This window comes from Triticum urartu, chromosome 7A (assembly GCF_056163025.1).
Source record: "Triticum urartu cultivar PI428250 chromosome 7A, HENAU_Tu73, whole genome shotgun sequence".
Lineage (NCBI taxonomy): Eukaryota > Viridiplantae > Streptophyta > Magnoliopsida > Poales > Poaceae > Triticum > Triticum urartu.
The window spans coordinates 36803043-36828730 of NC_141879.1; the positions used below are offsets into that span (position 1 = coordinate 36803043).

Consider the following 25688-nt stretch of genomic DNA (forward strand, 5'->3'; position numbering starts at 1 on the left):
TGGTAATTCTGCTGAAAACAACGTCAGTCCGGATTAGTTCCATTCAAATTATACAAGTTAGAGTCCAAAATAAGGACAAAAGTGTTTGGAAAAGTAGATACAACGGAGACGTATCATTGGTTCATGAGTCCATGGTGGACCAGGAAGGAGGGGATGATGCCTGGTCCATTGTGGATTAGCTCAATCATTTGCTGGAGCTTGATTGAGCCTTCATTTCCTGGGGCTTGATTGAGCCTTCATCTCTTGACTTTTGATTTCAGCTTTCTCATTTTATTTGACTTTTTAAGCATGGTTAGTGTGTCTTGGACTTTCATTGACTTGACTTGAATTTGACTATTTGTCATGCGTCCACCACATAGGGCCAGGCGGGACCGAGTCAGACATTCGCACAACATGAGCCCCCTTAAACCGTAGTGGTTATGGTAAAGTGTCAAATAATCGAGTCTGTGTGGTCTTAAGTTCCTTCTAACCTTCTCAAGCTAACTTGTAGATGTTTATGCTTCTTCCTAGATTCCTTATGCGTGCTATAATGTCTTCCCCATTATGGGATAGGGAGACCCCCAATATCTGAAGGGATGGGATCAATGAAGATATCCCGGAGTAATCATGTCTTCCACTAATAGTGTTAGGGCAAGGAATAAACTAGGAGGACGGAATGTTCTGGTCCGTAGGGAACCCAGCCTTTCCAAGGCTCCGAGGTAGGCCTAGGCATGGATACTCCGAACTAAATAGTTTGTGCTGAATCCAATGTCAAGGCCGGAATCGAGCTTCTATTTTCTGCCCAAAAGCCCCCCAAAATCAAAACACTGGAAGAGCAAGGTTTAAATAGAAATTAGGGGTAACTATATTCATATATCCCAATAATACATTAAGTAAGTAAATACTATTGTTTGTAGTTTTGGGGCTAAGGTCGTACTCGGATGCGGTCCAAAAACTCCTGGCTCCCAGGCATCCCTCTTGGCACGAACATTTTCTGGATGTTCCTTGACAGTGAAATGGATTTTCCATGTAACCATGTTTGATGTGGTGAAGGAGAAGGGACAAAATAGTTGGGAAGGGATAAACAGCGGTGCCCACAATTTTCTCAACATCCTTGACATTTTTTCCTATTTTCATAGCCTCTGATAGTTTCTAGGAAATTTCTTGGAAGGGAAAAATAAGGAAGATACAACTAGGAGGGGATATAAGGTGCTCACACCATTCCTCATATATTTCTCAACCCTCTAGTACTTTTTCTACCCGCCGCTCAAATTTCCCTTATTTTTATGGATTTTCTTGCATTTTTAAATAGAGTTTGTAATCTTTTGACTTTTTATCAATCTCTAGCTATCTTCTATATTTGATCTGTGTGCCAATGGGACGCTTGGCGACGCTGTCGATGTTTGTGGTCGCCTCGCTGCACTCTGGGAAGGGTGGCGAGGCTGTTAGAAGGATGTTGTTGTCAACATCCAGTTGTTGTTTTTTTTGCGAGAAAAAAATCCAATGGTTATTGTTGGCAAAATCCAGTGGTTATTGGAGAGGAAGAATCTCTTGTGAAAATCTAGTGGGTCGTTGTTGGCAAAATCCAGAGTAAGAATAATCCTACATCTATGGGTAATCGACACAAACCTACATAAGAGCAACTCCAACGGGCCGACCTAAACGGACGGCGATTTCGTCCGCTTTTTGTCTGTTTGGGTCGGCCGCCCGCCCGGTGTCCGCCCTATTTTTCATATGGGCCGGCAGCACGCCAAACGCGCCGACCCATATGTGCAGGCGTGGCCGGCTGGCCGCCCAATTTTGCATTGCATTCAACATATTGTGAAATGAAAATTTAACAAACAAAATAGTCCACCCAAATAAATAGTATAGTTTTACAGGCCAAATAAAAATAAAAATATTTCACATAGTTTTGCAAACGAATAAAAGAAGATACATCTATTGGTTGCCAACATGAGTCCACATATGCTCAACCAAATCATTTTGCAGTTGCACGTGAGTTTCCCAATCACGCATGTCTTCATGAAACTGAGTGAACTGCTCAAATGTTGCCGCTACACCATGCTCAGGCACAACATTCTCACCCTGAAACTGAAAGCCTTGATCGTACAGACGTTCCGGGCGCTCGTCTTCTACGATCATATTGTGCATGATCACACAAGCAGTCATCACCTCTGATAGTTTCTGCATGCTCCAAGTATTAGCAGGATACCGAACGATGCCCCATCGAGATTGCAAAACACCAAAGGCACGCTCGACATCCTTTCTAGTACTCTCTTGCTCTTGGGCAAATCTTTTCCTTTTCTCTCCAACAGGGTTGGTATTGTCTTTACAATAGTGGTCCACCGGTGAGCCTAGCAAACATCGGCGAGCGCTGAAGCACGTTGATATCATTGTGTGATCCAGCCATGCCAAAGAAAGAGTGCCAGATTCAGAGATCTTGAGACGCCACGGCCTCTAGTATGACAGTGCAAGCCCTGACATGTTCCTTATACTGGCCTTGCCAAGCAGAAGGGCAGTTCTTCCACTCCCAGTGCATGCAGTCTATGCTGCCAAGCATCCCCGGGAAGCCCCTTCTAGCATTCATCGCCAACAAACGGGTTGTATCTGCAGCTGTCGGCTCTCTCAAGTACTTAGGGCCAAACACAACAATCACAGCCTTGCAGAACTTATACAGGGACTCTAGGCATGTAGACTCGCTCATACGGACGTACTCGTCAATGAGATCACCGGGCACTCCGTATGCAAGCATTCGGATGGCGGCAGTGCATTTCTGATAAGAGGAGAAACCAATCTTGCCGACGGCATCCTCTTTGCACTCGAAGTAGTCATCATAGCGGACCACTCCCTCTCTAATACGGTTGAAAACATGCCTACTCATACGGAACCGGCGGCGGAATTTGTGATGTTTGAACAACAGGTTTGTTGTATCAAAGTAGTCCTTCCAGAGAAGGAAATGCCCACTCTCTCGGTTACGATTCAACGCCGGAAGGTGGCCCGGAATGGAGCCACGGAACAACGGTCGCTGATTGTTGAGGTGGTGATGGACCAACACGGCAGCCGATATCTCCTCCTCGTCGTTGGACGACGAATCATCGGAGTCGCAAATGAAATTGTGGAAAAAGAACTCGTCGCCGGAGTCCATTTTAGTACCTTGGCAAACTGTCGAACAGCTTGCGGGCGTCGAAGAAGGAGACGGCCGGCGAAGGGAGACGCGGCACGCACAGACCAGCTAGCTGCCCTGCCGGCGTCCGACGAGCGTGTCGGTCGTCTGTGACGGGGGTGGCGAGGCGTCTTCTTGGTCGCAGGCGGCTGTGCGGTGGGGGAAGCAGCGGCGAGAACCAGTTTGCTTCCCGGCGGCAAAACAGTGGCGGCGGGCGACTGGAGGCAGGGGTGGCGTTGCTGGGCGGATATGGAGGCGGCGGCAGCTGGAAGAGTCGCCTCAAAAATGGGCGGCAGCGTCAGTGACGGAGGAGACGGGAGCGAGGGTTGCTTATTGGCCGGGGAAAAGAAGGCCAATATGCCACAGACCAGCAAGCCCAGAAACAGGAGGAGATTACCTGTAGAAAATTTTCTGTATAGGTGTGAAGCACTATCGCAAAATCCAGGAGAAGGTTGTTGTCAAAAGAACGACAAAGTCCAACCAAGATAGCACAGTGCACCGTCACAGAAGAAAAAACATAGTTGTTTCGAGGACCAACTGAACATGATGGGACCAGTTGATCGGTGATTTACAGTCACATTCAGCTGAATAGATACCAGATGATAACTATCTCTTTTTTTACAGAAAGATCAGATCTATTATGAAAGTTTACTGAAAATACAAAATATCTCAAACATAATAAAAATTACATTGAGATTTTGAGACCATCGAACAGAGGACGAGCCGTCCAGATATCACCGCTAGACTACCGGAGCCGGTTTGACCTAGTTGATGATAGCTGGAAAATGTTCATGCACGTGCCCCTAAGGACCAGCGCTATGGAGGCGCCGTCGTCACCATTAAACCCTTGCATAGAACTGAAGCACAAGACATCAAATCTCGCCACATGACGAGAAACCCTAACCTCACCGTCCCAAGGAGAAGGCAGGAATCTACACCGGAGCTCCATCGATTACGTCCAGACGAACAAATTCAAGGAGGATCGAAGTCCGGAAGACAATCTCAAAGAAGAAACGCCACCATCCATCTGAGTGCGGCACCCGCGAGGACCAAAGAAACCCTAACCTAAACCACTAACCGGACTCTTTACTTGATATTCTTCACGGCCATATATAGATATAAATCACCGAAAGCTAGACACACAAGCACACACGCGCATGCAACACCGACACGGGAAGAACACTCTGAACTCTGGTGGGGATCATAAGGATCGATTATTGAATCTTGAGGTTGCGGTTTAAGGCCTCCTAAGGAAGACGTCGGTGAGGACCGTCCGGGACTGCAGTGACGCCTTCAGTATCTTCAGACTCTGATAAACATCATATCCTCCATCAAAATTAATTCAACCGAGATCGATCTCTACTAAAAGTAGTATAGTGCTAGCTTCATACCTCGGTGCGGCCAAAGTGGACAATCCTCTCCAGGTCGCGGGGGTCCCTGATACGGTGGGCGTTGATCATGGGGATCTCAGAGATGCGAGACATGGGGGTGACCTTGAGGTCGTCCGTGATCGTGTAGGTCACGACGCCCTGCACGACCCCGCGAGAGAAGGACGACGCGCCAGCGGTGAGCAGGAGGAGAAGGCCGCCGCCGGCCCTGGGCGGGAGCAGGGCGTCCCTTGCATGTTCGTCGACGATGTAGGTGCCGTCGAGCTCGTCGAGGCTCCGGGACAAGTTGCCGACGCTGCCAATGGGATCCGCGGCGAGCAGCCTGGCGACGGTGCCGATGGGGATGGCGAGGAGGGAGAAGAGGAAGTCCACCACATCCTTCCCGGCCTCCGCGCACACCACGCGCCCGGTGCGGGTGTTCACCAGTAGCTTTATTGTGCGCCGAGTCGCAAGGCGGCTTCTCCTCCTTCCTCCAGAGACCATCTCCATATCGCACCGGCACCGGAATGCACTACCGGGCATGTATGTATATTTATACAGGTACTGGCTAGCTTCGTGCGTAAGGTAGGGGTGAGGGGCTGAGGGCAGGCCACGCCAGGCTTTCGGCCGGTCACGTACGTGTCCTCATGCGCGCGTCTGTGTCGTTTGCTTCTCCACCAGTCACATTCGTCGCTTGCTTGCTTCTGGCCGGTGTTTACCGAAGCGACTCGTTTGAACCACCGCTCTTGCATGGACGGCTACGTACGCCGACGACCAACCGCTAAGCTCGCATGGACGGCTGCGGCCGATGACCGGCACCGTACGTACGTCACAACAACGTCCAACCTTGTTAGCTTTCGCAAAAGGACTAGACCAACCCACACGAGTGGTGTGGTGGACGAGACAAAGATGTGCTTTAGCTAGCAAAAAATACTACACACGCAGGGATCTTGGCGCTCGTGTTCAGACGTGTCCGCGGACATGCGGAAACAAGATTTGATGCATGCTTCGACCCGTAAATATTATCCTGAATTCGTCCCTGGATTGGGGACCAATCCGCGGACACTGATGTCGAAGGTCATCATCCAACATTGCTCGCATACATTTTAATCACTCTTTAAACTAACCGGACGAAATACATACAAACACAGCAAGTTTTATACTAAACAGAAGAAATGATACCAGGCTAAGATGAAACTAGTCAACGGGTCAACGGCCGGCGCCGGCGGATATTTATTCCGACGACATGGATACTCTTAACTAGTCTACAGCCCGGCCGCGGTGAATCTCCGTTATCTTCTCCGTGGCCGGTAGCCATGAGCCCCGGAGGTATATGCTTCATCGCAAAGGCGGCTCGCTTCCCCACCGCTCATAGGAGTGGAACCGCCGGCTGATGCTCTAGCATGAGGGGAAGGGTGCCCTATGCTCAACATATCAGGGTTGGTTTTTGGGTAGGGATAACGGTGGCGTAACAGAGGGAAAGATACCGGCTGTGTACACTGGTGTCGCCTCGGCGGCGGCCTCCCATGTTCTACTTCTCCTCGATGATGGCGCCGGGCGCGGATGTGTTGGCCACCGCTTCGTTGATGCCTGCATAGCCGACTCGTTTCTCTGTTGGTAGGGTGCTGTTATGCGCGTGTTGACGGCGGATGGCGCGGTATGACACGGCGTTGTCCACGGAAGCCACGATACCCGTGCCATCGTGCTCCCCCCTCGTGTCGGACTGGAGCAACTCGCCACTCCTCGGTGAGCTGAACAACATGCCGGCTTGGAGCTTCAGCCTCCGTGAGCTGGCCTACATTGGCCTAGAGCGTCGATGGAGGTGGAACAGACAGTTGCCTGGCTCGTGACCTGCGGGCTCGACGGGCCACCCAACCGACTTTTATGCCGGAGAACTCCTCTTCCTGCTCGCAAGATGCCATGAAGAAAATTGTTCAAGGAGGAAACGGCAAGCGGAGGTTGTTGGGGAATGTAGTAATTTCAAAAAAATTCCTAAGCACACGCAAGATCATGGTGATGCATAGCAACGAGAGGGGAGAGTGTCGTCCACGTACCCTCGTAGACCGTTAAGCGGAAGCGTTATAACAACGCGGTTGATGTAGTCGTACGTCTTCACGATCGACCGATCTTCAGTACCGAACGTACGGCACCTCCGCGTTCAGCACACGTTCAGCTCGGCGACGTCCCGCGAACTCACGATCTAGTAGAACTCGAGGGAGAGTTTCATCAGCACGACGGCGTGGTGACGATGTTTGATGAAGCTACCGACGCAGGGCTTCGCCTAAGCATCGCTGCGATATAAGCGAGGTGGATTATGGTGGAGGGGGGCACCGCACACGGCTAAGAGATCAACAGATCAATTGTTGTCTCTTTGGGGTGCCCCTGCCCCCGTGTATAAAGGGGGGAGGAGGAGAGGGCCGGCCAAGGGAGAGGCGCGCCCAAGGGGGGGGGAATCCTACTCCAAGTAGGTTTGCCCCCTCCCTTTCCTATTCCAAGAAGGAGAAGGGGGAAGGAGGAGGTGGATAGAAGGAAGGAGAGGGGGGCTGCCGCCCCTTCCCCTTGTCCAATTCGGATTGGGGCAAGGGGGGCCGCGCGCCACCTCCTGGCTGCCCTCTCTCTGCTTCTCCACTAAGGCCCATAAGGCCCAATAGCTTCCGGGGGGGTCCGGTAACCCCCGGTACTCCGGTATATGTCTGAAACCTCCCGGAACCCTTCTGGTGTCCGAACATAGTCATCCAATATATCGATATTTACGTCTCAACCATTTCGACATTCCTCGTCATGTCCGTGGTCATATCCGGGACTCCGAACTACCTTAGGTACATCAAAACACAAAAACTCATAATACCGATCGTCACAAAACTTTAAGCGTGCGGACCCTACGGGTTCGAGAACTATGTAGACATGACTGAGACATGTCTCCGATCAATAACCAGTAGCGGAACCTGGATGCTCATATTGGTTCCTACGTATTCTACGAAGATCTTTATCGGTCAAACCGCATAACAACATACATTGTTCCCTTTGTCATCGGTATGTTACTTGCCCGAGATTCGATCATCGGTATCTCAATACCTAGTTCAATCTCGTTACCAGCAAGTCTCTTTACTCGTTCCGTAATGCAACATCCCGCAACTAACTCATTAGTCACATTGCTTGCAAGGCTTATAGTGATGTGCATTACCGAGAGGGCCTAGAGATACCTCTCCGACAATCGGAGTGACAAATCCTAATCTCAATCTATGCCAACTCAACAAGTACCATTGGAGAAACCTGTAGAGCACCTTTATAATCACCCAGTTACGTTGTGACATTTGGTAGCACACAAGGTGTTCCTCCAGTAATCGGGAGTTCCATAATCTCATAGTCACAGAAACATGTTTAAGTCATGAAGAAAGCAATAGCAGTAAACTAAATGATCATGTGCTAAGCTAACGGAATGGGTCATGTCAATCACATCATTCTCCTAATGATGTGATCCTATTTATCAAATGAAAACTCATGTCTATGGTTAGGAAACATAATCATCTTTGATCAACAAGATAGTCAAGTAGAGGCATACTAGTGACACTATGTTTGTCTATGTATTCACACATGTATTATGTTTTCGGTTAATACAATTCTAGCATGAATAATAAACATTTATCATGAAATAAGGAAATAAATAATAAATTTATTATTGCTTCTAGGGCATATTTCCTTCAGAGGTGTGATGCGGTTCTTTCCCATCATCTGGCATCATTTAAATAGAGGGCGGACACGAGGAGTCCACCGGCGTTGTGTCTATTGTCGGCCGGCTCGTGAACAGACGTGTGGCCGGAGTAGGTATCTTGGCATACGCATGGGTTTAACGGAGGAAGGCGGGCAGTCTACATCCATTTGAATGCGGCGAGGAGGCGTGTTCAGCCGGGCATGCAGTGGGCGGCACCCTCGGCCGGCACCCCGCTTCAATGGCGGAGGCAGTCAGAGGTCGCCTCCTCTCTGAACCGGCTTCAATGTGGAGCAGCCGCTCCACTTTGGCATGAATGCAGGCAGCTGGTGCCGGGAGGGAACACACACGGCGAGGGAGGAGGGGTTTGGGTGGCCCAGGGTGGTCAGAAGCGGGCGCGGGTGCTGTCCGAACGCCTGCAAAGCCCCCTCGCCCCCCCCCCCCCCCCGGTTGTCTCCGGTTTGCGGGAAAAAGTGCGCCCGGACTGCCCTGCAGACCGACATAGGCCCACATTGGATGACACAACACATCCGGACAGCACAACATGTACGCATGCGAGCGATTTGAGGGTCGGCATTGGAGATGCCCTTAGCTTTCTCAATCAATCAACTTGTTTACATGCGGGAACCAAGGACCAGACCAATCAACATGTTCTAACATGAATACTATCAAATTATCAATAAGATATTCATCAAAATCATTGAGTTCTAGGGATTGATACATTATGGTCAAGTAAAAGTAACTGAAGACACTTCAGGGTGCATCATTGATGGGCTAAGGAAGCAACGAAAATGAGTCCAATGGCCGATGTCGCCATGTGCCGCACTGGCCTTGCCCTGGGTGCCGCCTAACGAGCTCGTGGGGGCGTAGAGCAAGGGTAGCGTATTGCTTGTGCCTAAAGTTGGGCCCGATGGGGTTTCTAGACGGATGGCCCAAGCCCATGCACAGGCCCAGTCTCCTGCCACCCCTTTAGTTCATGCTTCTGGCATGTCGGATGGGGTGTGGCTGCCCAAGCCATCGTCGCCCCGACCCAAGGTGTGGGCCGGTTTGAGGAGTGCCACTATATATGGTCGTGGTTGCGGCGTGGAGAGGTGGATCCTCAACTAGGTTTTCTAGCCACTCCCTCTGAAGTGCGGTGGCAGAGTCACTTTGTGCTTCTTCTTCACCTTGTCCGCCTCCCCCACCGCTTGATGGCGCAGCTGCATCCGGAGGCGGAGAGGAGACTTTTGCTAGATCTGCACACGCAGGCTCAGGCGCAACGAGCACGGCAGCCATAGGGCGATGATCCATGGGGGGCCTTAGTGGTGGATCAAGCAGCAAGAGAAGAAGAAAAAGAAGGAAGAGTAGCACAAGAGGTGGAGATTGGAGCTCAAGAGGAAGAGATGCAACACCCTCACTGCGGTGACAAGGTGGGCAACCCGTTTGCTAAGAAGCCGAAGCACAAGCCGGCGGCGCGGCTGGCAATGGCACCGCCATAGGTAGTGCTAGCCCTCCCTTCATCTTCCGATGGCACGACGGATGCCCAACCCCGGTGGAAGGCATGGACGGGCCGGAATGCTTCCATTGTGGTCACATGGGTCACTTCCAACCGCATCGCGACTTCAAGCTTCTTTGTGTGTTGTGTAAGGAGGACGGCCACGCGACTGCCCACTTCCCAACCAGCGGCTTGCAACTGTAGACCGTGGGCCACGCCATCCATGGGGATGGCTTCTACTACCTCTAGTTCAACGAAGTGGAAGGTGAGGTGGAGCCGGGCGTGCTGGGGGAAACACGGCCATCGTTTCGGCGGCCCCTTATCTGTTGCCATGGCGGGTGTTGGATGTGGGAGTTAATTGCACAGAAGTACCACAAATGGGCATTAGAAGCAGATTGGTACTAAGTTTGGTAATTTTTACGTGTCAGTACCAACTTTGAGGCGAGACTGACGTGGCATCTTCTTTTACAGTAAAACCCCTTAGTTTATATTTAATCACACAAAGAGCCTCGTTTGCGGAAAAAACTCAAAACCAGCAAAAAATAATTTCGCTCGCCCGCAAGGATTCGAAAACGCGACGTACTACCCGATGGAAAGAAGCGGCAACCACTACGCTACGCCTCTCCGTTGGGTAAAGGGAATGCTTGAACATTTTTATACTATACTTTAGAAACCATTTTTGTTGCTAGACAACTGTTTCGTTTTTTTAATGCGTTTTTTTTTTCGTATTTCTTTTATCTTCTAAGACACGTCCTGGCCTTCTTCCGGTTTTCCTTTTTTGAACTTTTGCGCATCTCTTTTATATATAGGTTTTCGTATTTCTTTGTATATAGGTTTTAAAATGTTACACTGATAATTGTCGCCTTTTTTGAAATGTGGCCCCTGACAGGTGGATCCCACCCATCAGTTTCAACATCAATACATGTACATTTCAAAAAAGGTTTGACATGTATTAAAAAATTATTGTGTAAAATCATTTTTAATTTTCTTTTATCTTTTTAGATCTTGGGTATTCTTCGGGTTTTCCATTTCTTTTATTTATGCACATTTATTTTTTATATATGTTTTGTAGTAAACGGTGAACGTTTTCTCAGTACTCAACATATTTTAAATTTATATTGAACTATTTATTATGCGATGTATTTTGTAAATACACACTGAAAATTATTTTATAAATACATACTGAACACTATTGTATAATATACGAACAATTTGTTATACACAATGAAAAATATTTATACTGAACTATAATACTCCCTCCATTCCAAAATCTAATGCGCATAGTTTCTAACACACATACCAATGAGTGTGCTGGCATTAAATTTTGGACAAGAAAGCTCCCGCTCCATCTCTCTCACGCCCGGTCTAAGTAGTACTATTACTACTAGTACCGATTAGTACTCCAGCTATGCGTTGCCGACGCTAGTCTCCGGTGCCGTCGTCGTCAGGCGGCGCCTCCTCCGGCGTCGACGTTTGTCAGGCGGCTCCTCTTTTTTCTTGCTCCTCCCCATCTTCTTCCTCCTCCTCCCCCCTCCCCTTCATCCTTCAGCCAGCGTCACCGTGGTCAGCCATACGCGGCCGTGGCGGCCGCCAAGAAGCCGTACACGGGTGCGTTGCTCCAGCTACTGGTGGCGGACTCGCTGATGCCTGCTGCAGTGGACGTAGAGAAGTCCTCCATGGAGAGAGAGGTTGGGCGGGGACAAGTAACTCCAGACATGGTCATGCCGAAGTAGAAGCGGACGCACGGGCCAGGTTCTCCTTCTACCCGCGCACGCTTGCCCGGCGAAGACACCCCACCTCCCCCACAAGCACAACGGCGCCAGGAAGTTCCACTTGATGACCACGCTAGGCGCCCGCAGCCAGATCCTGCTACCGGCGTCCGCCGCCGCCGGCCCCTCTGTCGTCTTCTTGACCGAGTCGTCCATGTTGGAAATATGAGCAATTTACCAAATGATTTTATTAACAAAAATACTAGATAAAGCATGACTAATATAATAGAGATAAAACAAGTCATGTTTTCTGACAGGGAGAAGGTAAATAGCTTCTACATATATAAACCGTAGCCTAGCATATCTATAGCAGACAGTAGAACCAACGGCGGAGCTATGTAGCATCCTGGGGGGGGCTGTGCCCCCCAATATTGAAGCAACTTGTGAAGAAAATATTACTGTGAGGGTTTAGATGAGAAATATTTTAGCTTTTGGCCCCCCCAAGCACTCATATTTTACCATTCGCCCCCCAGCCAATTCTGTCTAGCTCCGCCACTGAGTAGAACTAGTTGCATATATGAAGTAGAATCTAACATATCTAGAGCAAGTACTGGTACGAGAAACTGTGGCAGGACATCTAACAGAAAGAAGAACACGTACGGGACAACAGCAGCAGCAGCACTGGACTTGGGGTCAGTGTCCTCGCCAGCCATGTCGTCGAGGAGGTTGTCGACATCAGGGAAGAAGTCATCGTCGGGGAAGTAGTCGTCGGAGTCCGGGGCGTCCGTGACGAAGGAGTCAGTCATTAGTCGCGTAGAGCGCTCCCCCAAAACCTTATCACCCTTCTCCCGTACAGGACTCAAACATGTGCGGTTTTGGAGGACTACTGTCCCGACGTGCGGTGCACACCGCAAGCCGGGATGAGGAAGACAGCAGCAGCTCAGAGATGGAACCGATGGCGAGAGGAAGGAGAAGTACTAGTGCGTGTCTCTGGAAGGAGCGACCTCCCTTTTATAGGCGCAAGAGAAGGAGGTGAGAGGGCAACGATGGAAGGCGAAGCGAACAGCCAGCAGCCGAATGGCTGCACCGTTCGCATTCGAACTCCACTTTCGCAAAAATCATTTTAGCTTCCGTGTGACCTTTCGTATACCCGTAGTGCGTGGCAAAAATTTAGATATCGGCTCGGCTCATTCCCGCAACCCGCGGCGCGTCGTGACGAGGCGTGGCGTGGCGGGGCGGCGGAGGAGGAGCGCGCGTGGATATCCCTCTTGTTCTCGTGCTCGTACAAGTGGGGAAAGAACCTCCCTGATAAGGAGGTCCAACTCCCACTAAACTAGCAATGTGGGACTAAACTTTAGTAGTATCCCTTGCCTTGCACAAATGGGCTAAGTGGACCTCTAGGATTTATTAGGAATTTTTAAAATAGTTATTGGGCTGCCCAAAATAGACTAAATTCCAGCAATCCCCAACCAGATCCCAGAGGCACACAGAAATTTACCTTTGATTCCAAAACACTGTTTTATATACCGGTACTGCAGTGGAGACTGTTAAGTTGAACTTCCACCTAGAACTCTATGCTACACTAGTAAGCAACATGAACAGTGAACTGGGCCTTGAACTGCAAGTTTTCTTCGAATTTAGCTTCACATAAAGCCTTGACCGATACGTGGCTACTGTGGGTCTTCCCTGCGGGTGGAGCTTATGCGTCATACTCTATGACCTTTCATGAGTTTACTAGAGAGAACCCTACTCTCATAGATTGCGAGTTTGGCAATCAGACTCATATAGGTGTGTTCTTCAAAAGATGTTCTGCAGGATAACATCTCTGCTTAAATAAGCCACTTAGAACACATTAAGATATACATCAACCTGCCATGCAGATTAAGAGAGTATTGCATCTTCATGGAGTGGTATTGTGAATACTAAGGATACTCTCCTCTAAGTTGACCAACAGCTTGTCTTCCACATCTAATTCACGGGATCTCCGATCACAAAGAATAGGTTACCACTGTGAACAACTCATATTGTGGGTCTCATACCCATCTCCCTCGATGCATTGTCTATCACATTACATGATAGACCCTTAGTAAAAGGATCTGCCAGATTTTTAGACGTTTGGATATAATCCAACGCAATAACTCCGGAGTTTTTCATTTTCCTGACAGACTTTAACCTTCTCTGAACGTGTCTTCATGACTTCATGTTATCCTTTGAGCTGCTCACTTTCGTGATCATAGTTTGATTGTCGCAGTTCATAAGGACACCCGGTACAGGTTTCTCAACAACCGGTAAGTCATTCAAGAGCCGGCGAAGCCAATCTGCTTCAACCGTAGCTGTATCTAGTGCTGTGAGTTCTGCTTCCATTGTTGACCTCGTTAAGATGGTCTGCTTGCAAGACTTCCAAGAAACAGCGCCACCTCCATGAGTGAATACATAACCGCTCGTGGCCTTTATCTCATCAGCATCTGAGATCCAGTTTGAGTCACTATACCCTTCAAGCACCTTTGGATGCCCGGTGTAGTGAATTCCATAATTTGCAGTGCCTTTCAAATAACGCAAAACTCTCTCTAGAGCTTTCCAATGCACATCTCCTGGTTTTGAGACAAACCGACTCAGTTTGCTAACAGCAAAAGAGATGTCAGGTCTTGTAGCACTTGCTAAGTACATAAGCGAGCCAATAATCTGAGAATATTTCAATTGATCTCTAGCAATTCTTCGATTCTTTCGAAGTAACACACTCGCATCATATGGTGTTGGAGAGGGCTTGCAGTCACTATAGCCAAAGCGACTCAAGATCCTTTCCACATAGTGAGATTGAAGCAATGTAATCCCACCATCATCGTCTCTCAACAACTTGATGTTCAGAATGACATCAGCCACTCCTAAATCCTTCATCTTAAAACAACGAGATAGGAAAACCTTGACCTCCTTAATAACATTCAGATTTGTTCCAAAAATCAGTATGTCATCAACATACAAGCACAGGATAACTCCCTCGCCCCCACCATGGCGATAGTACACACATTTGTCAACTTCGTTCACAACAAAGCCTGCAGCTGTTAAAATTCTTTCAAACTTCTCATGCCACTGTTTGGGTGCTTGCTTAAGTCCGTACAAAGACTTCAGCAACTTGCACACTTTCCCTTCCTGACCATCTAGTACAAACCCATCTGGTTGTTCCATATAAATTTCCTCGTCCAACTCTCCATTTAGGAAAGCAGTCTTAACATCCATTTGATGAACGAGAAGACCATGCGAGGCAGCTAGTGAAAGTAGAACTCGGATAGTGGTCAGTCGAGCCACAGGTGAGTAAGTATCAAAGAAGTATTCACCTTCCTTTTGGGTATAACCCTTAGCCACGAGCCGAGCCTTGTACTTTTCAATAGTACCATCAGGCCTAAGCTTCTTCTTGAATACCCATTTGCATCCTATAGGTTTGCACCCATAAGGATGATCAGTTATCTCCCAGGTTTCATTCGCCAAGATGGAATCCATCTTGCTACGAACCGCTTCCTTCCAGTATTCAGCATCTTCAGATGCATAGGCCTCTAAAATAGAACTGGGAGTGTCATCTATGAGATACACAAGAAAATTATCACCAAAGGACTTTGCAGTCCTCTGTCTCTTTCTCATAGTAGGAACCTCATTGTTCTCCTCCACAGGACTTTCAAAGGGTTCCATCAAAATGGCAGGTTCGGTAATTGTAACTGGTTCCTGATTCGATGAACTAGGCATCTCCTGATTAGATGAGGTAGCCATATCCTTCATGGGAAAGATATCTTCAAAGAAAGTCGCATCATTCGACTCCATGATCGTACCGACATGTATGTCAGGCAGTGGCAGAGCCAGGAATTTGCTGCTGGGTATTCTTTTAAAAAAATTTATGCCAAAGCAACACAATAGAACAATAAATGTACAACAAGATGATAATATTAATGACTCAATGACCATACATCGATAATAGTAGCAAAATATCATTGTGGCAATATCTCTAACAATTAAAAAAATTACAAATAGCAAAGGAAATTACAATATAACTTTACGATCCCCTTTCTGGAAGAGATTGATGACATCCTCATCTTTCACTTGCCCGAAGAATTCTCTCTCAACGAATGTAACCAAGCAATTGTTCAAATATTCATCACCCATTTTGTTTCTTAGTGAATTCTTCACGTATTTCATCAAGGAAAATACCCTCTCAACGCTAGCAGTGGCTACCGGAAGAATGAGAACCAACTTAAGAAGCTTGTAAACAATATAATATTGTTCATTCTTTCTTGTCGCAACCATCAAAACTGAAAGCTCACATAGACTCTTCAACTTGCTAAACCTTTTATCCTTACGCACATGAGAAATGAACATGCTTAATTGCCATGGAAGTCTTGACAATTCATCATTTGTGAAATCCTTAGCATAAAACTTTCTAGCAAGCCTAACCAACTTCTCTTTATCATAAGCAGCAAATGAATCACGTGGACTGAATGCTTCCATGCAAGTAAGTAGTTCAGTGTTTACCTCATCAAATCTTGCATTCAGCTCTTGAAGTTGCCTATCAATGACACCCACAAACATTTCAACCTTGAAATGTTGGTAATTCTTTGCGCCATTGAAGAACCCTCTTCTTGGTCTCCCAGCAGGATAGTAAGGAGCCTCCATGTCAACAACTTTGATCTTGTGCTTTACACAAAAAGAAGTGACATTCTCAAGAAAATCATTCCACCCTTCATCTTCTCGCAAGCATTGCAAGTGAAGCTTTGTGAGATCAACAATCTCCATAGCATTAACAATATCTTGATCTTTTTTTTGCAAAGCTCTACTCAAGTCATCGGTATATTCAAATATTTCTTGCATCAAGTGTGCCATGGAAACAAATTCAAATGTCTGAAATGATGTCAACATAGTCATTGCTGCTACTGCCTCTGTGCCATTATACTCTTTTGCAATCCTTATGAGACCACGCCTTATTGCCGGATACATAGAGATAACATGGTTGACAGTCTTGTAGTGAGAGCCCCAACGAGTATCACATGGCCTTTCAATACCCATTTCTTGATTCAAACCCGTCCCGGTTTCTACTTCTTCCAACTCTAATGCAGCAATAAGTTCCTCAGCTTGAGCTATTCGAAGCATTCTCATCTTTTTACAAGAATAGCCTAGAACATTTAGCAAACATGCCAGCTGTTGAAAGAACCAATTACAATCACCACTCTCCTTTGCAACAGCAACAAGAGTTAATTGTAGTTGATGGGCAAAGCAATGGACATAATAGGCATAAGGAGACTCATCCATAATTAGTTTCTTCATGCCATTAGCATTACCTTTCATATTACTAGCCCCATCATATCCTTACCCACAGACCATTGCAAAGCTCAAATTGTATGCCATAAGCATGTCCTCAATTGCAGCTTTAAGTGTTAAAGAGGAAGTGTCTTCAACATGGGCAAGACCAAGAAATCTCACAACTGTCCTTCCTTTCTTATCCACATAACGCAAGCAAACAGCTAGTTGTTCATTCTGGTACATATCACTAGACTCATCTGCAAGTACTGCAAAATGTCCACCATCAAGATCTTCAATGACTAGTTTAGTAGTCAGCTGGGCACAACATTTGATCAACTCTTGTTGTATATCATGGCAAGTCATCTTACAATTTTGTGGAGCATTCTTTAGAACCACCCTATCAACCTCTTCAAAGTTTCCTGCTAGCCAATTTAAAAGCTCAAGGAAATTTCCTTTATTTAGTGAGTCATCACTTTCATCATGTCCTCTAAATGCCAAACCTTGGTGCAATAGAAATCTTAAACACTTGAGTGTCCATGTCACACGGAGCTTATATAGAACCTTGTACTGTGTGGTGTTTGAAGCAATGGACTCCCTAATTGATGTTGTAGGTGTAGTGAACATATCATACTTTTCTTGAGCTTCAGCGTGAGCACTACTAACAGCACCAATATGCCTCTTCAATCTAGCTTTCAAGTTCCAATTATTAAACCCACCGTTCACGAATGCATCTCCTCCGGGACTTTTTGTTTTATCCTTGAACAAGTAGCAAACAAAGCAGAAAGCAGCCTCTTCTTGCACACTATACTCAAGCCACTTATAATCCTTAAACCAAGTAGGGCAAAAGCGACGGGGATGTCCACTAAAATCTCTGATCTCAAACTTATGATCCTTTGGTTGACAAGCACCCAAGTCAATGTATCTCCTTCTAACTCTATCTTGGTCATTGGCATGATATGAAGATATGGGAAGTCGCTTGCCGGGATCACGTTCCAGAGCTGCCAAATCTGCTTCAAATTGGGGCATTGATTCATCATCTTCATCGACCACTTCATCATCTTCTACAATTGGAGTTGTCTCCCTCTTCGGTTGTGGAGCTTCGTCATGTCTTTGCACTAGTGCTAGCTACAGATTGCTCTCGACCTCAACGGAAAGAGAAGTTGGTGTGGATGTAGGAGTTATTTTCCTTGTCTTTGAAGATTTGTCCCACATTTCAAATATGGTAACACCCTTCTTCTTCATCTGCATGACAATCACATAAACAAAATAGAAATCAGTGACAGGGACAATGTGGCATGGCCTAATGTACATGGGACAAACACTTCAATTTTCATAGTAAACAAGAAACGAATCACATAGTAAAGGAAGTTATTGCAATTTCAGTTTACTATATTTAAATTTACAAGCACTCACTGAATAAACTACAAATTTGTTAGAAACAGAGGGAAAGAAACAGAGGAAGTGAGGAACCGAGGCTGGACCTGCTGCCTGCTGCTGCTGGACGACGCTGTCGCCGGACCTGCTGCCTGCTACTGCTGGACGGAGGGCGATGCCGGCAGCCGCTGCGCTGGGGAAGCCAGAGGCAGACTGGCGGCCTGCCGTTCTAGCGCTTGGCGGAGCCGCGGAGGAGAGGGCCGGACGGAGGAGAGGGGAGCTGGGGAGGGGAGGGAGATGGCCGGAGTGGAGGGGAGGAACTGAGGGAGAGGCGAGAGGAGAAGGCCGGCCGCCGGACCAGAATCGCTCGCTGCCGCCGCCGGAGCCTCAGCTAGCGCTAGGTTAGGGGAAGGGGAAAGGGGATTCGATTTCGGTCTGCTACTCACACGCGAGACCAGACACCCGGTCGCTCATGTCTGGCACCCCGCCTCATTGCGTTGCTGTGTTTGGGCTGGGCATTGGGCCATTGGCTGGGCCAAGTAAGTCTACATCGTATATTGATATATGTAGTAAAAAAATTTGCACAAAATTCTTTGGTATTCCAGGGAATACCCAGGAATACCCCCGGCTTCGCCATTGATGTCAGGTACCTCAGATTTTACAACCAAGAATCTATAGCCAATACTATGAAAAGCATATCCCAGAAAAACACAATCCACAGTCTTTGGTCCAAGCTTCCGCTTCTTTGGAATTGGAACATTGACTTTCGCCAAACAACCCCATGTTCGTAGATAAGAGAGTTTTAACCTTTTCTTCTCCCATTCCTCGAATGGAGTTATCTCTTTGTTCTTTGTGGGAACTCGGTTTAGGACATGACACGCAGTCAATATCGCCTCCCCCCGCCATGCCTTGGAGAGACCCGAAGTGTCTAACATGGCGTTAACCAAATCTGTTAGAGTACAGTTCTTTCTTTCGGCCACCCCATTTGACTGAGGTGAATAGAGAGGCGTCCTCTCATGGATTATACCATGTTCCGCACAAAAAGCATCAAATTCATTGGAAAATACTCTCCACCACGGTCGGACCTAAGCCTCTTGATTTTTCGATCAAGTTGGTTTTCCACTTAAGCTTTATAGATCTTGAAAAAGTTCAAAGCCTCATCCTTAGATTTCAGAAGATACACACGGCAGTATCTAGTGGAGTCATCAATTAACGTCATGAAATATTTCTTTCCACCTTTTGTCAAAACACCATTCATTTCACATAGATCTGAATGTATGAGCTCTAGTGGTGCAAGATTTCTCGTTTCCGCAGTCGTGTGAGACTTACGAGGTTGCTTAGCTTGCACACACACTTGACACTTAGATCCCTTGACAGTGGTGAAACTAGGGATTAAGTTCAACTTCGCTAGTCGCGACATGCAACCAAAGTTAATATGACAAAGACGTGAATGCCACACATTTGATTCACTATTGTTGCAAATATGATTAACAACTTTATTGCAAACGTCTGATAAGGATAAACGAAACAGGCCTCCTGACTCATAGCCTTTACCAAGAAAGGTTCCATACTTGGATATTACAAATTTATTAGACTCAAAGACAAGCTTGTAGCCATCTCTACACAGAAGAGATCCGCTAATAAGATTTTTATTGACGGAGGGGACATAATGCACCTTCTTCAGCCGCACGATCTTCCCCGAAGTAAATTTCAGATCGACCGTGCCAACACCACGAACAGAAGCACTTGAACCGTTGCCCATCAGCACGGTTGAAGTCCCTGCGGTCTGATAAGACGAAAACATGGAAATATCACCGCATACATGCACATTAGCACCCGTGTCAATCAACCAGTCAGGAGAATGACATACTGAAAGAATAGTGGGAAATATACCATACCCAGCATCCTTCATGTCAGTGTCTCCAATGACAACATTAGCGATCTTGCCGCCTTTCCCAGGATGACGCTTGTCATAGCGATTAGGGCAACTAGGAGCCCAATGATCAGGATCCCCGCACACATGACAAGCACCTTTCTTCTTGCCATTCTTCTTCTTGAAGTTCGTGTGTTGCACAGCCTTGTTTTTCCCATCAAACTTTGCTTTACCATCAAACTTGCCCTTGTTCTTGAACTTGTGGAGCTGAAAGTTCTGCTTCTGTACCACATTGGCACTAGATCCTCCCTCAATACCTCGAGCACGTGTGTCCTTTGCTCTCGCCTTTTCTTCCACATCAAGAGTGCCAATGAGATCCAGAACGGAAAACTCCTGCCTCTTATGCTCCAGTAAGGTAGCAAAGTTCCTCCACGAAGGAGGAAGCTTAGTGATGATACCTCCGGCAACAAACTTGTCCGGTAGCACACAACTGAAGTGCTCAAGTTCTCTAGCAAATGACTGTATCTCATGAGCTTGCTCAACCACGAAGCGCTCTTCAGTCATCCTGTAATCATAGAATTGCTCCATGATGTACAGCTCAGTGCTAGCATCCGAGACCCCAAACTTGGCCTCGAGTGCATCCCACATATCTTTTCCATTATCAATTGACGCATAAGCATCAACTATGTTCTCACCAAGAATACTCAAGAGAGCAGCCTTAAACAGAGTATCCATTTTCTGAAAGGCTTGTGCCTGTTGAGCATCAAGCTCCCCTTCAGGTTTGCCAAGAGTGGCGTCATAGCAACTCATGGTTTGAAACCATAAGACTGCTCTCACGCGCCACCTCTTATAATGGATACCCTCAAATATAGGAGGTCTCATGGAAGCAGCAAAACCACTTGGTGTAAATTGCCTATAATAAGGTTTTTGGATTGTTGGAAATATGAGCAATTTACCAAATGATTTTATTAACAGAAATAATAGATAAAACACGACTAATATAATAGAGATAAAACAAGTCATGCTTTCTGACAGAGAGAAGGTAAATAGCTTCTGCATATATGAACCGTAGCCTAGCATATCTATAGCAGATAGTAGAACTAGTTGCATATATGAAGTAGAACCTAACATATCTAGAGCAAGTACTAGTACGAGAAACTGTGGCAGGACATCTAACAGAAAGAAGAACACGTACGGGACAGCAGCAGCAGTAGCACTGGACTTGGGTCGGTGTCCTCGCTGGCCATGTCGTCGAGGAGGTTGTCGACGTCGGGGAAGAAGTGGTCGTCGGGGAAGTAGTCGTCGGAGTCCGGGGCGTCCGTGACGAAGGAGTCAGTCAGTAGTCGTGCAGAGCGCTCCCCAAAAACCTTATCACCCTTCTCCCGTACATGACTCAAAGAGGTGCGGTTTCGGAGGACTACTGTCCCGACGTGCGGTGCACGCCGCAAGCCGGGATGAGGAAGACAGCAGCAGCTCAGAGATGGAACCGATGGCGAGAGGAAGGAGAAGTTCGGGTGCGTCTCTCTGGGAGGAGCGACCTCCCTTTTATAGGCGCAAGAGAAGGAGGCGAGAGGGTAGCGACGGAAGGCGAAGTGAACAGCCAGCAGCCGAAGGGCTGCACCGTTCGCATTCGAACTCCACTTTCGCAAATATCTTTTCAGCTTCCGTGTGACCTTTCGTATACCCGTAGTGCGTGGCAAAAATTTAGATATCGGCTCATTCCCGCAACCCGCGGCGTGGCGTGGCGTGCGGCGAAGGAGGAGCGCGCGTGGATATCCCTCTTGTTCGCATGCTCGTACAAGTGGGGAAAGAACCCCCCCTTATAAGGAGGTCCAACTCCCACTAAACTAGCAATGTGGGACTAAACTTTAGTAGTATCCCTTGCCTTGCACAAATGGGCTAAGTGGGCCTCTAGGATTTATTAGGAATTTCTGAAATAGTTATTGGGCTGCTCAAAATGGACTAAATTCCAGCAGTCCAGCTTGATTCTCGCCGTCGTCGGTCGGTTCACGCTGCCGCCAGACGCGGCGCGCAGCTGCACGTGTTGAACGGGCTGGTGGCGGTGACCGCGCCCGGCTGGTGGTGAATATGCTCTGCGCCGCCGACACTCGCGTGCGCGTGCTCGCGCTGGAGCTCCATCGGCTAGTGAATCTGCTCTGCGCTAGTGACCTTCACGTGCGTGCACGCGCTGGAGCTCCTCCTCCGTGTTGCGAGGCCATGGACACGGTGAGGCGGAGGCGATGCGTACGGGAGCAGGAGATATGCGAGGAAGAAGACAAGGGATATTTTCGTCAAGAGCGGGGCAAAGTAGCAAACACGCATTACAATTCGGAATTTTCCCAAAAAAAACTATGCGCACTACATTTTGGAACGGAGGGAGTATATGAACATCTTTTTTTAGTTTTAGATGAACATTTTTAAAATATATGGTGATGTTTTCTTTATATATATATATATATTGAACATTTTATATTATGCGATATTTTTTGAAAATACACACTGAATATTATTGTATAAATACACACTGAATACTATTGTGTAATATATACGATGAACAATTTTGTTATATAAATTGCATTTTTTAATATACAATATCTGAAAAAATGCCGCATAGAAAAAAGTTTGGTGTAAATTTTAAAAATGTCGAAAGTATTGAAATAATGTACACCATTTATTGCAAAACCTATATATAAAAGAGATGCGCAAAAGTTTCAAAAAGGAAAACCAGAAGAAGGCTAGGACGTGTCTTAAAAGATAAAAGAAATACGAAACGGAAAAAACGCATTAAAAAAACGAAACAATTGTTCAGCAACAAAAATGGTTTCCAAAGTATCGTATACAAACGTTCAAGCATTCACTTAACCGAGCGAAGTGGCGTGGCGTAGTGGTCACTGGGCCTTTCCCTCTGGAAGTCCGTCGCGGGTTTGAATCGTCAGTGGCGTGTGTAATTTCTTTTAGCAGGTTTTGAGTTTTCCGCAAATGAGGCCCTCTGTGTGATTAAATATAAACCGAGGGCTTTTTCTGTGAAAGAAGATGCCACGTCAGCCCCTGACAGGCGGGCCCCACTGTCAGTTTCTCTGTCAATATGCTTTTATACGTCGTTTAGTCCGTTTTGCAACGCCTCGCCCCAAAGTTGGTACTGACACGTAAAAAATACCAAACTTGGTACCAATCCGTTTCTAATGCCCCAATTGTGGTACTTCTGTGCAATTAACTCTGGATATGGAGCTCGTGCACCTAGTGGATGGCGAGTGGGACTGGCAAGTAGAAGAAGCTTGGTGATGACATGTACTTGGTGACCTTCCCCACCTCGAATGTTCTACGGATGGCTACACGCAGCGGGAAGCTCTACCTCTTCATCAACGACATCACCGCGGACATTCACGAGTCTGTCCTGGAACAACCCAAGGGCGACGAGATGCCCGAGGTGTAGGTCAAGATCTAGGGGCTGCCGCCTAAGCACCAGCATGCTAACACTGCTACTGCGATGTCTTGGTTTAGTTTTGTAACCGTCTGTTGCATGCACTTTCTTGAAACACAATGCATCTCGCATCAGCACTTGCAACTTCCTCCTCCATGCCTGAGCTACTGCCTCCTAAAGCAATGCCAAAGCTATAGGCTATGGCAACAAGGTGAGTTCCTTCAAATCCCCCCCCCCCCCCTCCCGCAAAAAAGGTTATTTTTCATGACTTTATCCTATTGCACAATTTGATGTCTTAGTCAAGTTGTGTTGTGGTGGTGGTTCCGCAATATAAGTAGTGTCTTTGTTATAGTAAGTCAAAGCAAGGCTATTCTTGACCCAATATATTCTAGGACAAGGTCAAATAACTAAGACAGACAAAAGAAGTTATAATGTCTAAAGGAGAATAAGGCATTCCAGAGCATGTAGCTCAAATGTTCACATGCCCGCTATTGCTTACTGTAAATATAATTACTTTTATAATGTGGCTATATAGTATGCTAAAAGCACAATATGGGGTTCTATTCGAGACACCATGTCACTCCACATCACCTAGATTACTCTAACCATTGGAATTATGATTTAAAAGATCATATGTGTTAGAATTACATTAACGAACTAAACATATCAACCCGTTAGATCTACATAATCGTACCTAAACAAATTATGTCTGTTGGATTTACATATCCATACATAAATATATTGTATTCTTTAGATCTACATAATTGCGCCCAAACAGATTGTACATGTTAGATCTACATAATCGTATCTAAATAGACTCTACCCGTTAGATCTTCATAATTAAAGTACTTCATAATTATAGTAAACATATCATAACAGGTAGATCGACATAACCGCGTTGGACCAGAACACATCCATTAGATCTACATAATTGCATTTAAATATGCCATACCCCTTAGATCTCGACGATAGTACCTAAATAGATCAAATGCTTTACGAGTAGATACAAATAAGTGTATCTGAATATATAACAATCAATATATTTTGATAAACATACTAAAAATATTGCATAAGTTAAACTATATAAATGTATAGATACTTTATCTATTAGTATAAATTAAAACCATAATATGGTTTTTATTAGCCACCATATTGATCCACGTCATCAAGAATATTTCAATTGTTAGCTTTGCTATTGATCACATCTATTAAATCTAAATAACCGTAAATAAATAGATTGTATCCATTAGATCTTCATAATTATAAAAAATATATCATAACCATTCGGTCGACAAAATCACGTTGAAAGACACCACTTGCATAACTACATTTAAATAGACCATACCCTTAGATCTACACAATCGTACATAAATAGATCACATCCATTAGATCTTAACAATTGCATATGAATATATCATAATGGTTATATTTAAAAGTAACATATCTATATTATATTTGCTAGGTCTACATAAATGTATCATTCTTCTATTTATCGATATATATTAAAAGCATAATGGATGTTTTTTCGAGCCACCATGTTAATCCACATTATCAAGAATATTTCAATTTTGTTAGATGTGCAATTTACAGTCAAGATGTAACTACAGATTACAAACAATTAAATATGTTTGACATAGGACCCATATAAACATACAATTCCGTTTGAGGGAAATTTTCGTTAGTGAACCTGTGTCAAATTGGGCAATGTGCAAAGCAGGTACCTCAAACATGATTTTCCCTCGTCTTGAATCGATATGCCAATGGCCAAGCAGGGTTTTCCATTTTCAAAAAATATTTCCCTTTTTCTTATTTATGTTTTCTCTGTTCTGTTTTGTAGGGTGTGCAAAGTGACCCCATCAATATATAGCTTGCGTTCGGTTTAGCATGTGTGTCATATGCATTGACGTACCTACACTAGGATGTTGCAGAACAAGATGTGTGAGGATGCAAGAAATAAAATGATTCCTATGCATTTATAAGCAAAAGTAAAAAATTGTAAAAGTGTGAAACATGCAAAAGAACGACGTGCTAGGTGAAAATTAAGAGTAGACGAGCACTACCCAAATGAAATACATTATATATTTTTTATTTTTCAGAAATTTATGTATTGCGTAAGATATATCTTGCGGCCCCGTTCATATAGCGTTTCAGGTTTAGAAATTGTCATGTAATACTTAACCGATACAAAAGAACACTGACACAAAAATATCGGGTGGAATATGTGGTGGACCCGTGAAAATCCCATGGACACAACTCATCATAGGAAAACAAGGAATGAGAAATAAATAATATCATGTACACACAATGTGCGAAAATAAATCGCTGCCATCGAATCAAAT

General features: G+C 46.0%; 3 protein-coding genes across 3 annotated transcripts; all 3 read right to left on the reverse strand.

Annotated features, from left to right (window-relative positions):
* Positions 1 to 2410: 2410 nt before the first annotated feature.
* On the reverse strand, positions 2411 to 3124 carry LOC147957410 (uncharacterized). The gene has a single exon (XM_087531684.1). The coding sequence runs from the start codon at positions 3122 to 3124 to the stop codon at positions 2411 to 2413; it is 714 nt and encodes a 237-aa protein (XP_087387810.1).
* A 568-nt stretch (positions 3125 to 3692) lies between these two features.
* On the reverse strand, positions 3693 to 5024 carry LOC125523727 (uncharacterized). Its single transcript, XM_048688790.2, has 2 exons — positions 4534 to 5024; positions 3693 to 4451 (listed from the first exon to the last, which is right to left on the reverse strand). The coding sequence occupies exons 1-2, from the start codon at positions 5017 to 5019 to the stop codon at positions 4380 to 4382; spliced, it is 558 nt and encodes a 185-aa protein (XP_048544747.2). The 5' UTR covers positions 5020 to 5024; the 3' UTR covers positions 3693 to 4379.
* A 10403-nt stretch (positions 5025 to 15427) lies between these two features.
* Positions 15428 to 17723, reverse strand: LOC147957411 (uncharacterized). The gene is made up of 2 exons (XM_087531685.1): positions 17182 to 17723; positions 15428 to 16128 (listed from the first exon to the last, which is right to left on the reverse strand). Exons 1-2 carry the CDS (start codon positions 17705 to 17707, stop codon positions 15428 to 15430), a joined length of 1227 nt encoding a protein of 408 aa, XP_087387811.1. The 5' UTR covers positions 17708 to 17723.
* Positions 17724 to 25688: the final 7965 nt, after the last annotated feature.